At 41.2% G+C, this 14,457-nt stretch overlaps 1 protein-coding gene and 1 long non-coding RNA gene across 3 annotated transcripts; one reads left to right on the forward strand and one right to left on the reverse strand.

Annotated features, from left to right (window-relative positions):
* Positions 1 to 299: 299 nt before the first annotated feature.
* On the forward strand, positions 300 to 10,902 carry LOC107223578 (serine protease filzig). Of its 2 annotated transcripts, none has more exons than XM_015663333.2 (7): positions 300 to 1,016; positions 4,420 to 4,513; positions 5,291 to 8,419; positions 8,501 to 8,687; positions 8,956 to 9,221; positions 9,610 to 9,764; positions 9,907 to 10,902. In XM_015663333.2, the coding sequence occupies exons 2-7, from the start codon at positions 4,420 to 4,422 to the stop codon at positions 10,066 to 10,068; spliced, it is 3,993 nt and encodes a 1,330-aa protein (XP_015518819.2). In that variant the 5' UTR covers positions 300 to 1,016; the 3' UTR covers positions 10,069 to 10,902. The 2 variants fall into 2 exon arrangements, with proteins under 2 accessions (XP_015518819.2, XP_046588909.1); XM_046732953.1 differs by lacking the exon at positions 300 to 1,016 and adding an exon at positions 1,981 to 2,097.
* LOC124293150 lies at positions 463 to 11,591 on the reverse strand. The gene is made up of 3 exons (XR_006903083.1): positions 11,479 to 11,591; positions 3,522 to 3,526; positions 463 to 473 (listed from the first exon to the last, which is right to left on the reverse strand). It is a non-coding gene; the product is annotated as an uncharacterized LOC124293150 (long non-coding RNA).
* Between the last annotated feature and the right edge of the window lie 2,866 nt (positions 11,592 to 14,457).

Genomic DNA, 14,457 nt, shown 5'->3' on the forward strand with positions numbered 1-14,457 from the left:
GCACGGCCTTAGGTTGAATTTTTGTCAATCGAAGATGGAAATGCACGTGCACCGTCGGCGACGAAACATCGTCAGGGAGTAGGACAGTGTGCCGAGAGACGTCGGGCCCCACCATGTGACTTGGGCCACTGACCCACTTTACCTTTTGCGCCTCTCCCTGCGCTCGCCTTGTCCACCAATCGTCCTGTACTTCACTTCGTGCTTCTTCCACCAGCTGCCCCTCTCCTCTTCGTTCGCATCGTGGGTAACTTGCTTCGGTCTACCACCACTTGAGCACCGCTTATGACTTTGCCATGTAATTCCACCACATGCCAGACCCAAGCCATGCCCGTTTTGCCAGGGCATAGAGTGCTCGACAGACAGGTAGCTTCCACTTAACTAACTGGATGGCTCGATAGTGGACAGAACAGACTTTGATCAGCTCGGCGTGCTTTCGATACATACCGTCCTTTGGTACCGGCAGTGTGCTCTGCCTGTAACCCTCGTCGACTTTGGATCGGTCGGTTTAACTTTTTCGTACTTTCTTTTAACTTACGACCGAAACGTTGTTCGTTCGCGATATTGTGGGATCAGTTACGAAGAAGAGTTGTACAGTGATTCCGTTACCCGCCCGGGACCAGTTTTGAAAAAGGACTACCGTCGTTCTCCAACAAAGATCAACTGCTGCAGACTGAGTACCTGGGTATAATTGAACGTTGTCAATCCACCATCACGAATTTCGAACAGCGGAAGAGAGGACTACGTTCTGCTTCTGCCATTTACAGTGATCGACAAAACTCCAAATTTTCATACATAAAGATCTACGCAAATACGACAACATCCACGAGGAACGGTGGACTTCCAGTGTCTCCATAGGTGGCAAAAGCTATAAAGTATAGTGACTTATCCGCTACAGCACTGACGTCAAGAGGATTGCATTCCGGAAGTAAAGGCTAAAGACCCACGCAAACGTAATGTTCTAACCATCTCAACATTCGTCTTTCCGTAACTAGTCGAACCATCTTCAAACATTCAATGTAAGTCAACCAGTCTTATCTTTTGTATGCAGTTAAGATTAACTCTATAGTTTATAGTGTTTGGAGTTATTGACGGCTAACAGTGTTGATGTTCGATATCTGCATCTTATTTCACAAGGATTTATTCAGCATTTACACACAATACCCCATTTTTTACCAATTCCATTGTCCTTGTTTTTTCAATAGTAATTCTTTAGGCTCGTAAGCGCGATTGATTTTTAGCATGCGTTTACGTCTCATTTCGGAGGACGAGTAAATGATCCGGTCAAATTAACCGTGGCCGTCAGGTGGAGTCTGGAGAAAGCTAGACTGTGGGTAAAGAGGTGGTCAGAATGTAGGTGATTCTTTCCTACGCTTCGTTTCACCTGGCCACATGGAGTTGATACTTTTTCTGAACGCGAGCGTGTTTTTAGATATTTTGCCTTAATTTTATTTTCTCTTGTCGAGTGATCATTTGATTGCTGTCTGAAAGTGATACCTGAATGAAGTAGTGGTTAGAAAATGTTGAGGAAAATTCATCAGCACCCGTTGCTGGGCGCTGACATTGGTGCGCATGACACATACCAAGCTTTGTAACGGTCAATGGCGAACAACCGGCTCTGTCATCACAAAATTAACATGATAATTTAGTTAACACATATATCCACGTTTCACGAGGACCTAAGCTCGTCGGGCTATCTTCTCAAGGGGTCAAACTGCTCGCTTCTAGGAATTTATTTCTTCGGCATCCCTTGCAACTATAAGCTACAGAGATTTTACGAGGTCTGAAGAGCGCAGAGACCAGATCGAGTCAATGTATCCTCGTACTCGATGTATGGGGAGGTTTCAGAACCGAGCTTTCATGCCTTAATTCTTCGTCATCTCGAATTGTAGCTAGGTTTTACCGTTCTTTGAACATCGCTTCAGCCTGCCTGAAGTACGCGTCAGTGATAATAACAAATAATTTCAATCGTTGCAGAGGAAGTTGAACTGTTGCAATGCAATTGGGTCACCCAGATCTGATAATCGAGAAGACAGAAGAAGCTTTCTCTGTGCGCGCATTCGCGGTTGGTCACGATTGAGGATTCGTGATCCGCATAATGTAAGGCTCGACGCTTATACGTAGATTCATCACTTATTGCTAGATACACTTATCAGACAGACTTATTTACATCGACAGTTGTTCGTTGAATTTTAAAGGGAACGTACATCGTAAGCAAGAAAATTCTTGGGCCTTCTGTTAACATTTGGCAAAAGAAGACAAAATTATATTTATACGTATTTCTTTGGATGCTTTCCACTCAACGTTGTTCATATTCCACCGAGAACACTCTCCGAACACCTAGAGTAACGTGTTTGTGACATTTCCTAGAATATTTCAGTCGAGTTTATCGGTCGCATGGAGTAGATGAAACTATAATTTAATCTCTGTACCTGTACATCATGTACGACAGAGAGAGACACAAAAATGGAATCCTATAGAAACTGCTTTTCTGCTGCATGTATCATGTAACTCTAACCGATCGTCTAACGGCACTCGAAGCCAAGGCCAAGGAGCTTGATGCAAGTTTCAGATCTTATCGGGCATGTATTATTATTACTTTGCAACTTCATTAAGCATTTTACCGAAAAATGCTCATAAAAATATCATAATTCTGAAAAAACATACTCGTAATGAAATATCAGTATCAGTTTGCATTCACCAAGCTCTTGGCATATGCGTATAGTACTGGGACGTATTTGAAGAAAAACGAACCATTAAGATATACATAGATGATAAAGTTTCATGATAAACTAAGGGCACTCTGCCGTATCTAAGATAAGCCTACATTCTGTAGATAATTTAAAAAATGCAGTAACTATGCGTTATTTACAAGTTAAACTTGCACTTTCCGGACAGACAGATAGCGCACGCACTGCTGTGCACGCGAGCCGGTTTCGTGCTTGGCAATAATTAGGTTCGCTAGTTAGGCACTGTAAGAATAAAAGAGAGGGGAAAAAATATACTCGGCTGCACGGTCGCTTGTTGATATTCTAAAACCGAATCATGTCATCAATTTGTAGACCGTTTCACTTCATATTCATGATTCGAAAATAAATATTCACCGTATCACATCGACCCTCTTACAGTGATTATAGATCACTGGCCACTTTGCGGCATGCTTACTTTTTTCGTCCAACGTTCCGCCGTGTATTTGCCTCTCTAGAGTTAGCTGGGTGCACAGAAGCCTTGACCTAGCCTTTCGCCGATCTTCAAGAGGTCATACACCACTCAGCTCGTATGAGAACGCGCTAAATTTTATGAGGAAAAGTAACCCAAAGAAGAAATGAAACACCGAGACTTTTTGGGAGTATTGTTGCTTATCGAGGGCATCTTTATGGAAAATCATCATGCAATAATAGTCCAAGTGGATTATTTCATCATCGAAGATTTAATACAATTTACACATTCGAATATTCCTCCATGCATTGCTCTGCAAGATCAATTTTTGATAATCAGACATTGGGTGCCGAACGATTACCTACCGATCCTAAGGAGTGACAACTTTTCTTCTTTCATACCTTCCGTATTCTTACGATCCCCCCCCCCCCCCCCCCCTTCTTCTTTTATTAGTTTTCTCGCCAACGACCGAAAGGCTCGGTTGGAATGGTGCAGCCCGGGAATCTAGTAACTAGGTTACCGGTGGCTTGTGCCTTCGTGAACCTACACCACCATGATACTACCTGCTCGCTACCTCTGCCTGTCTCGTTTCGTTCTCTGTCTTCTGCTTCGTCTTCTTCCTTCTCTGTTTTCCCATCTCCCTATCTTTCTCTCTTCTCTCTCTTCTTTCAGTTCAGTATGCCATACCATGGCTATGCTCGGTTGCGGATAACGGGATTTCATGTGTATGAACGAAACCTGTGCGTGAAACGCGTGGAGAGCTGTGCGGTGCGTCAAGTACGAGCGCATTGGCGTCGATAGGAGTGATAACAGTATAATTGATTTACACCTCCTTGTCCATTTCCCGTTTGATCAGACATATCGGTGATCCTGAAAACTTGAAGTTCGAACCATTTCACACAATTTTGGCAGGGGCCTAGTTTTTGACAGCACCTACTTACTTATCCAATATTGAATTCTAGTTCAATATGTGAAAAGAGCAAAAAGAGTAGAACAAAAGATCGATAATGTCAGAAATAGCTGCTTCTTTGCGACGGTATATACTTCTGAGGCTTACATTATCCAACCGATATTTTCTTTTAACGGTTCACCGGGTTACGATGGGCACCTATACAAGTAGAAGGATGCTGACAACGACCATATATACGCCAACTATGTTGTATAATTACGTAATTCCAAGTGTAATTCATTGCACAAAAGTAGTAGTACTGGCCTAAAATTTGTAATTATCAATTACTTTTCAATCGATCATAAATGTTTCAGATGGTTCCGAGAAGAAACATGAAAGCGTACGTCTTCTTCACAATCTTAGTGACGACATCCGCCTTCTCGGTGTCCTACGTGCCTCAAGCAAAAGGTATACCCGCTTGTTCATTACCATTATACTTGTTTATCATCGTTACAAACAATACTTTCAATTAGCGAAGAACCTGCAGTGCATTGAAATGAAATTGACAAAGAGAAATTGTCGGAAGAAAGTGCGAGCTGGCATATAGATGCACGGGTATCGATCGTTAGTGACTAACCATAATAGAAACGAATAGGTTAGCAATGTATTGGAAACCTTCGATCAGCAAAATAAGAATGTTCTAGTTTGACCATTAGTAATAGTGGTGGCGTCTGATGACACATTTCTAATTTCCAGATCAGGATGCGTACTGAATATTGCCTTGTTGCCATTCATGTTCGAGAGTTGTCCAATTTAACGAGCTACTTGGTATTGGCAGCCAGCTGATGCTGAGTAGATTGAAACGATCACGGTTACGGCCTCGGGCGTGCGAGCTAATTAGCATAGGGACCTATTTTATTCAGTTTTATATAAGAAGTTTAGGGCCACCAGAATGAAGTAGGTCACGGGTCAAGTTATATTGAGAAATGTACATACAGTGCATTTCCTGAAATCATATGCAACATTCCGCGTGCGCGTGTAACTGTATAGATTGATAGGAAGTAAAGACGTGCGGGCTGTGATACCCACCGACACTTAATATTTCTCTATCATGATCTAACAAAATTGGATACAACTATGAGTCCCCTTGTAATAAGAATTATAACTTTCACTATTTTACGTTAACGTATTATTCTTGTTGAAGAGAATAAATCGAGTAACCGGTACTTTATTTACCAATTTCAGGCAGAAAATTGTTCGGTGGATACAGGATAGTTCCCAAAGTATGCCAACCCACACACCCAACTAGAATTGTCTCAAACGAACCAGCCGTTTGCATGTTCAACCATGAATGCACACGAAGAAGTGGCGAAGTTGTTGGTGCATGTATGGACGGATTTCTGTTCGGCGCTTGCTGCCAGCTGCCTTCCGAACGACCGGCTGAAGAATTATATGAGACTGGCCCGAGTACCGCAGGACTCCAAAATATCTATGAAGTTGATCACGTTCCCGACATGCCGATTCTTCTGAATCCTGACGGAACTCCAATGGGGATAGTACCTTCGCAAGTTCCCAGTCAAGGACAAAATAGTCAAACAACTGTCGTAGATGGTTCCGACATAAGAAGACCAGACATACCAACACTCTCAGAGGTTCTTGGAGCTGGAGGAAATATGAATATCAAAATTTCAACGTTTAGACCACCTTCGTCAACCCTTCATCACACTAGCAGTACTCAAGATAAAACAAAAACTCCTCAAGTTGACGTGAGTCATCTTGAATCTGACTTTTCTGCTCTCTTGCAGCAGCAAAGCAACTTGGACGATTTGCGGCTACCTGGACTAATCACCCATTCAGCTTCCAACAATAATATTCAGAATAGTCAAAACCCAGGAGACATTGACACCGTAACAACCTTTTTAAATCCTGATCAAGTCTTGCAAATTGCTGATCCGGTCGATCAGTTGCCTGTTTTGTTTTCGCAGGGAATTGGTAATAACAACCATTCAAGTCCCGATACGATATTACTGAATGAGAATGGTAGCTTATTTACCGAAAGTAATAATCCCGATGACATCTTCATACCGGGATCTATTTCTTTATCAAAGCCTAATAGTGGAACTGATCAGTCAAATATCCACAGGCCAAACACTCAGAAGCTTCCTGACGCAATGATGCAAAAAGTTGAAGAAGTTACTCAGAAGGTAGAAGCTTTGACTCAGAAAATCGCCACCGAAATGGAGTCGTCTCTTACTCCATCGATCCCTCACGGCATTTCAACCAAGAAGGTTCCTACGGTAACTGAGAGACCCAACAATGCGCAACAAATGTCATCTGTAACTTATGAACTGTACTCGCTGCCTTCAAGACCGCAGAGGCCAAACGCAAAGCCGCCTGGGCTGGGGCACGAAAAACCTGTCAGCGTCCACAGTACCTCAACAATAAACAGTAACTTGTTGAAAGCATCGTCAAAATCTCCGGAGGAAGATCACTTGGTCACAGGGGCAGACGAAGTAATGTCAGAAAAGAATACCAAGTACATTTCAACCGCGAAGAATGGTCCTACCACTCCAATGTCACCAACAACGTATGCACAAGAAGATGAGTTGATTAGAGTACCAACAATCACATACGAAACTCAATCTGGGAACAAAAAACACGATGTTCTTGACCACGAAGAGAATTCGATTAATCACATCATATCACTGTTAAATGATAGTAACCCAACCCCAGAACCTGAACCCCTTCCCGAGCCCAATTCCCATCCTGACCCCCATGACGACGATTCTGGCATACAAACATGGGCGAGCATTGACGGAACGTCCGTCGGACCACCAGAAATCAAGTTTCCTTCTGTTCGTCCATCTGCTCGGCCTGATGCGACAACAGTCACTTTTCCATACACTTTTTACAAACCCAATCAAGGTTCGGTATATTACGATTATGAGGTAACTCAACATGCCGAGAATCCTGACAAAGCGGATACTCACGATACTCCTGTGAAGACTTATACACCGATATCATCTACTCAGGGAACGTACAACACTGGTTCATCTACTCAAAATATATACTCAAACAGACCATCTACTAATCCACCTGCGCCAACTGTGATCGTTTTGGGTCCCCTGGGAACTGAATATGTTACGAAAGGTGACCATAAAACACCTCCACGACGGCCCCCGACTACTGCCGAGCCTGCTGCTTCAAAGAAACCCGCCTTTTCAACAACTATAACGCACAACATAAACACGGTCATATCGACCAACAACATGGAGTCCAATAACACACGAGTAGTATCCTCCAGTTACATAAGCGTTGACTTGAAAGACGGTGCCACGAGTACAAAGCCCATCGTCGTCAACAGCGAGACCACTGTAAAACCAGCGGGAACACCTCAAACTGTGAGGCCGACGGTTCACCAAGCGGTTGACTCTCAGAGACCGGATGCTACGGTTTATTACGAAATCGAGACCAAAAAGCCTCCAATATCACCCGTAACTCTTTCCACGTGGTCAGAGAAGCCAGCTTTCCATCTTAAACCGTCATACAGTCAGCCTGGTTCTGGGTCTGTCACCTGGCCCCAGGAAACTATAATTGCACACAATCCAATAATCTTTAAAGACCCGATCTTTGTAAGTAATGAAGGAATTGCTACGCCGGTGAGTCCGGAAGACGAGACAACGGCTCCTGATGATTTCAATAACTTCCCACCAGTCAGGAATCCGAACCTAAACATGTCTGTTCCATCCTCGCAACAGGAAAAACCCACGATTGTTGAATCGTTCAATCAAACTTTTTATCCCGATTTCCAAAACATTGACGAGAATGATATCCCAACGCCAGCCTTTATCGAAGACGATGTTCTAGGAAACAAGGTTGATGTCTTTGTCAATAAGATTGTTGAGTCGCTTCAGGATAACTTCGACGACTTGGGTGATGTAGTTTACAAGAAAAAGACAAACACGACAACGCAAAGTCCTGCTCAACCCACAGTTAGTCAAAAACCACCCATCACTGTCACCACGAAGAAGCCAATTCGTAGACCAACAGTTTCGTCATCTCCGTCCCCCACCAAGAAGCCGACTCCCACTAAACGACCGCCAACACGCTTGTCTACGACAACCCAAAAGACTGTGACTGTTTCCAACAAACCTACCCGACCCCTAAAAGTTTCGACGACTAAACCGAAGCCAGCTACACCAAGTGCCACGACCACAAAACCACCACAAACCGTCAGCAAGAGACCAAAACCAGTCAGGAAGCCAACTGTGCCTACTACCACAAATACGGAATTCAGTTCCATAGAAACTGAAAGGCCTGTAGTGAGTTCTACCGAAATAAGCGCCAGCAGTCATAAACCAAATTATGAAAGAGGTCAATTTCTCATATAATTTTCCAATGTTGACCAATAACAATAAAGCAATCGATAGTACACGTTTTTCCTGATTTCCACAGATTGCGGCGTTAGGCCGTTGATGAAAACAGGGAGAATCGTTGGAGGAAAAGCGGCCAAGTTTGGCGAATGGCCCTGGCAAGTTCTTGTACGTGAGGCAACTTGGTTGGGATTATTCACAAAAAATAAATGTGGCGGTGTACTTATCACAAACAAATATGTCACCACCGCTGCCCACTGTCAACCAGGGTGAGTATAATAGTTACTGTGGTATGTTGATGTATTCCATATAGAGCCCAGAATAATTATGTATCAGTTTGGTCCGATGGTTGATAAAGCATGAAAACTCTCCACAAGGACGTGATTTGCATGTTTTATCTGGGAGTGGTTTAATGGACTGTGCAAGAAATTGCCGACTCATACATTCATTACAAAAGTGTAGGTCTTGGATATGTGCCCCAATATCACATGCCTATATGTATTTAGCTAATATCGATATTTTAAACGCTATCGACAGATTCCTGGCATCGCTTGTGGCAGTACTCGGCGAGTTTGATATCACCGGCGAACACGAGACAAAGCGTAGCGTATCTCGGAACGTTAAACGAGTTATTGTTCACCGTAACTACGACCCAGCAACCTTCGAAAATGATTTGGCTATTCTGGAGATGGAAACACCAGTAGCATTCGATATGCACATAGTTCCGATCTGCATGCCAGATGACGGCGCAGACTTTACTGGAAGAATGGCTACAGTCACTGGATGGGGGAGACTTAAATACAGTGAGTATCCCTTTGCTAGTTTCCGCTACCCCATTGTGAATAATCAATTCGACTTCACTGTACTAACGTATTCAGGGTTCACTGGATCTGATATGGACTTACTCTCATGAGTCGATCTTCCTTGGACGAAAATTCTGCGTGTAATGATCCAGAAACTGCAAAAGATCTACACCTACATAGTCTAAAAATCATCGCGCGTTAAAATTACGTTTTGCTCATTTTTTTAAGATTTGATGTTACGTGATTACGTACAGTCGAGGAACTCACCGATAAACATGGAAACACAGGTTTCATCCCTAAAACAAAAATACCCTCAATATCATGTAACGAACATCCACTTCATCCAGTGATGAACGAAATCTCAGAATGGTTTACTCAATCGTTACAGATGGCGGAGTTCCTTCTGTTCTACAAGAGGTCGAAGTGCCGATTATGGAAAATAAAGTTTGTCAAGAGATGTTCCAGACCATCGGTCATCGGAAGCTCATTCTTGACAGCTTTTTGTGCGCAGGTTACGCCAATGGACAAAGGGATTCCTGTGAGGTCGGAATCAAAATCAGTATTCATTCTTGAATTTTTTTCAATCAAAGTATACACAAACTATAAGTCAATCAACGAAGACACTTTTCGAATTACGTATTTCACTTCGTAGTCGCCATAAAACAATTGATGTTTCCGTTTCCAGGGTGACAGTGGCGGACCTCTGATGCTACAACGTTCCGACGGCAGGTGGGAATTGGCGGGGACTGTTTCCCACGGCATCAAGTGCGCTGCTCCCTATCTTCCTGGTGTTTACATGAGAACAACTTACTTTAAGCCATGGCTGCACAGTATTACTGGTGTCTGAAGCTAATACTCCAAAGTAGATCAGCTCAAACATTGCGGGTAGTAGCGACACCGTTCGATTGTCTCATTCTTGAGCTCGAATTTCAAAGTATATTAATTTCCAATTGTTACTCCTTCGTTTCTAACGACGTCAATGTGCTTGACTGTATTTCGACTGACTTCCTATCGCTCTTTCCCTTGGCTCACTTACGTGAAGTCGAACGAGTCGAAGAGAACGAATGTTCAATGTTTCCCTTCGCTCTCAAACACGATCTGCATATTTAAATTTCTTTTTTTTATCTTTCTATATCTCGCCATGGATATAGAACATAAGGTACTATTATATATAATATATATAATATTATATATAGATATATGTCACTGCGTAATCGTTGAAACTGAGGAATATTTCTATTCACGGAATTCAATCGGGTCGCACACCTATTTATATTTCCATTGATGCTGCTAAAGATGCTGGAGCACATGGAAGCTTGGATATTTCGTGGAAACAAGAGGTTTCCCATGCAGGTGAAAGAATTAAACTTCCCCGGTGGACAGTTGTCTTTCGGCTTTATGTATAAGTCGATATACAGTAATAATACCTATTTATTGCTCAGAGAAAGGTCTCCCCTAATTTATTGGTTATTAACTGGATCGATTCATCGGCTAATTGCAACAAGTTTACATACTAGACGTTACTATTAATGTATATAGTAAAGAATAACAGGTGGTTATGTATGTATGCAAGTGTGAAAATTACTTAAAAAATAATGTGTGAATGTCCTTACCGCTTAGAATAATAATTTATTCATTGTTAGGTGTTACTTATTTATTAAAGGTATTTTTATACAAGTTAGTTGTCTACTGTGCTTTCTTCGCGCTCACCGTCAACCGCTTATTAATTCATCGATCGGCGCATGGTCGGTTAATTCAACTGTGAGCCTTTCAGTTTTGCGAAAGCAACGCTTTCAAATATATTAAGCTCCGTTGTGAAATTACCACCCTGCCTTTAATGCCATTCTTACTCTTCCTACACAGCTGGCTTAGTGCCGCAAAATTTGAAGCACAAACTTCACAGGTTTCATTGACAATATAACGCGAATAAACGGTACCGATTTATACAAACCGAGTTTCAGATTTGGCGAAAAGTCGATAAAATTCACTACAGATCAAACCCCCGTAGCCAGTGTGAAATTGTAAGTCTCTGCGAGCCATTTCACAAACAACTATAGGAAAGTTTAATAACTATAATCTATCAATCATCTCAATAACGATTAATCATTATCGTTGCATTGTTTTCATGAGTATTGGAGCATTCATCAACTCGTATTTCTACATTGAGTATACAATTTCATTTCACTCATGGTAATAATTTCAATACCTGTTGACAATAAAGTTATTGTAAAAGACACGCAAAACGACAAGGCATAACTGTCAAATGTAACAAACTGCACCCACGTCCCGAACACTGTGAAAAGTAACATTTGACGAGGAAAACACCATTTATATTTCCGAAGATACTTTTCCAATTGTAGCAAAAGTGACACGTTTTCAACATTCGATTAATTGATTTCGACAAGATGACTATAGAAATTTCACACCTCAATAAATACAAAGGTGAAAATGGACTTTGTAAAAGACTGTCGACGCTTCCTTTCGCATTAAGGTTAAGGATTTACCAAACGTACAGTCCAGTCAAAGAGTGAAGACCTAAATTTCATGTAAGGCCAAAGACTGGAAAGTACAACTGAAGTTCGTCAAGGTAGATTTAGTCGGAACGATATTCCCTCGGAACAAAAAATAAAAAAGAAACATCAATTTCAGCCTAAATAGCATAATTATTGAAGACTACGGAGAGATCCGAATATTAAATCATTTATACAGTGAAAAAATCAGGACATGTGAACAATTTTATTGAACCAGGCATTATTTTGGTCGTAATGAATCTTTACAAATCGGCAAAGTCATATTTTCTGCTTGCCTCTTCAGCTGATTAAAAAACATGATTAATGAAATCATTACAAGTGATTAATGGTGAATGAATTTCTTAATAACAAATACTCCACCGTTATCTAAAATCTGTTTTTGTATAATTGTAAAGACTTCGTTTACGAACAAAGTGAGACCTATTCATTAAAATCGGTAATCCGTTGCAATTTTTTCATTGTAGAAACGATTCGATAACGGTATGTGTTCAGTCATCAATAATTGTAGTATTGTAGCTGATATATTTTTTTTTTTTTTGCTCAATTTTATTCCGTGTTAGGGGTACATTGTTTCAACTAAATTCAACTGGCTTAATTTCAGTTGTACTTTCAAACCTTCGTTATATCATATTTCTGTGTTTACGGTATTTCAAGAAATAGACCTCAGTCGAAGCCCGTGCAATACCATTATAGCACTGCAAACTTAGCGTATATACTTAATGAACTCTGTTATAGCGGATACGAATTTGGACTCGGATCACAGCTCTGGCGCGTTAACGAAGTCAGCCTCGTGCATTATCAAATTAATGAGGCAATCCGAACCACACAGCACCCAGAGCACTGGCATTGTGTGTCCCATGTACGTCAACATGGTATAATTACCTATCCAGTTATCCCCTCGGTAAAAAATAGAAAGGGGGTGCTTCGCTCGCGAAGGTATTACGTACCTGGCGAAAATACGTAGTGCGAGCAACAGAGTGCCGCGGCGGGAAACAAGGACTACCAGGCGAGCACACGGCTCAGGTGGATCAATACGGTAGAGAAAGAGGAAGATAGCAGGATGGAAGGACACAGCTTGAACAGAGATCGTCGGGAGACCCCGTATATTATGGCAACAACGAATAACGGTATATATATATTCTTCCTACCACCCAGTTGTGTGGAATCTGCTTTTAATGTCATCATTACGACTGAGTTTATAAAATCCCTGTGAAATGAGCGGCGACCAAGCAGGACTGAAGGATTTCGAATTGATTCACGTTATTTCTGCAAATACTTGGTTGACTAGTAATTCGATAGACGCAGCTGCCCCTCAACCTTCGGCAGTTCATTCTTCCTCATCTCTTCCTCCTTTCCTTTTCTTCCATTCATCCCGTGTAATATTTCAAAGCTTCTAAGGGTAATAAGAGAAACTACTGTAACGAGCATTTCTGTAGATCTTCATTTTTCACTCCGGCGAAGGGTTCAGTTTCTTAAAGCTATGTGTTTCATGGTTGAAATGTTAAATTGGATATAATGTACGTTCTTCGAAGTGGGAGTTTTTCATCGTAGTCTCATAGTTGATCTCAAAGTAAGTGATGGTTGCCATTTAAAAGGTCAACATCAACTTACCAAAATTGAGGCGGGTATAATACTGTATCAAATAAGTTTGGGATCGTCGGAAAACTCCCAAGTGACCTGATCGTGAACCTTGCTCTACCGTTAATTTCATCGTATAAAAACCCCGCACATTAACCACGGATCCCTTCAGCTTCTGCACAAATTAGCAAATTCTCCAAGTAAATATAGTGTTCAAGCTCCTTTATTAGCTCGAGTTCCTGCGCCTGATTGAGAGATTTTGCCAGTGTCTATTCTTGAAATAATAGGGCAGAATGAATGCTGGAAGTATCTGTTCAGAATCTGCTAAAAGAAATCAAAGGATAATTGAACGTGGGGAAAATGTAAAGACTTTTTAACATTTGCTTCCCGGTAACCTTACTACAGTTAATAAAAGAATAAAAATAAATATAATTCTGGCAAAGAAGGTAAAATATTCAAGAACACTCTCCGAATTTGAAGTGAATTGTGATCACCAAGCGAAATGGTTGACAACAACAGTGCTTTGTAATTCTAATTTTGAATATGTAAGATTCGATCTACATACTTTTAATAAAAACAAACTATAATCGAATTGTAATTCCAGATGTAAATTAATAAGATTAAACCACTTTTTCAGCCTCATATTCTTATGTAACGCCGAAAATGACAATCGCGTCGCTTTCTGAACATATTATTGCATAGAATTATACAATAACATAGGTTCAAAGACGTTAATAACAATTTGCGATTCACGTAACAACCGTGATTTTGAAAAATTTCACATAAAATTTAGCTCTCCATTTTTCTTTGCAACTCGTTATAACTTTTGATACGCCGAAGTCCCCGCCGTGGTTTTAAAAGTACGGCAGCGATCAATAAAGCTTCAAACTCATTCTAACTTTGGTGTAAACAAGTTCTGATTCAATTTTTTATTTTTTCAAATGATACCACATGCAATACAGATGACCCAATCTCATATTTTTCTGGTGAAACAAGCTACCTCAATTTATTAGAAAACAAGCCAAGCAATGAAGCCTTGAACTTATCCAAGCTGTGCAGGGTTACAAGAATAATAATTAGAATCAAGCTGAACAAATGGAACAGCAAGTAGTTCGAGACTTACGAAA

This window comes from Neodiprion lecontei, chromosome 2 (assembly GCF_021901455.1).
Source record: "Neodiprion lecontei isolate iyNeoLeco1 chromosome 2, iyNeoLeco1.1, whole genome shotgun sequence".
In the NCBI taxonomy this organism is placed as follows: Eukaryota; Metazoa; Arthropoda; class Insecta; order Hymenoptera; family Diprionidae; genus Neodiprion; species Neodiprion lecontei.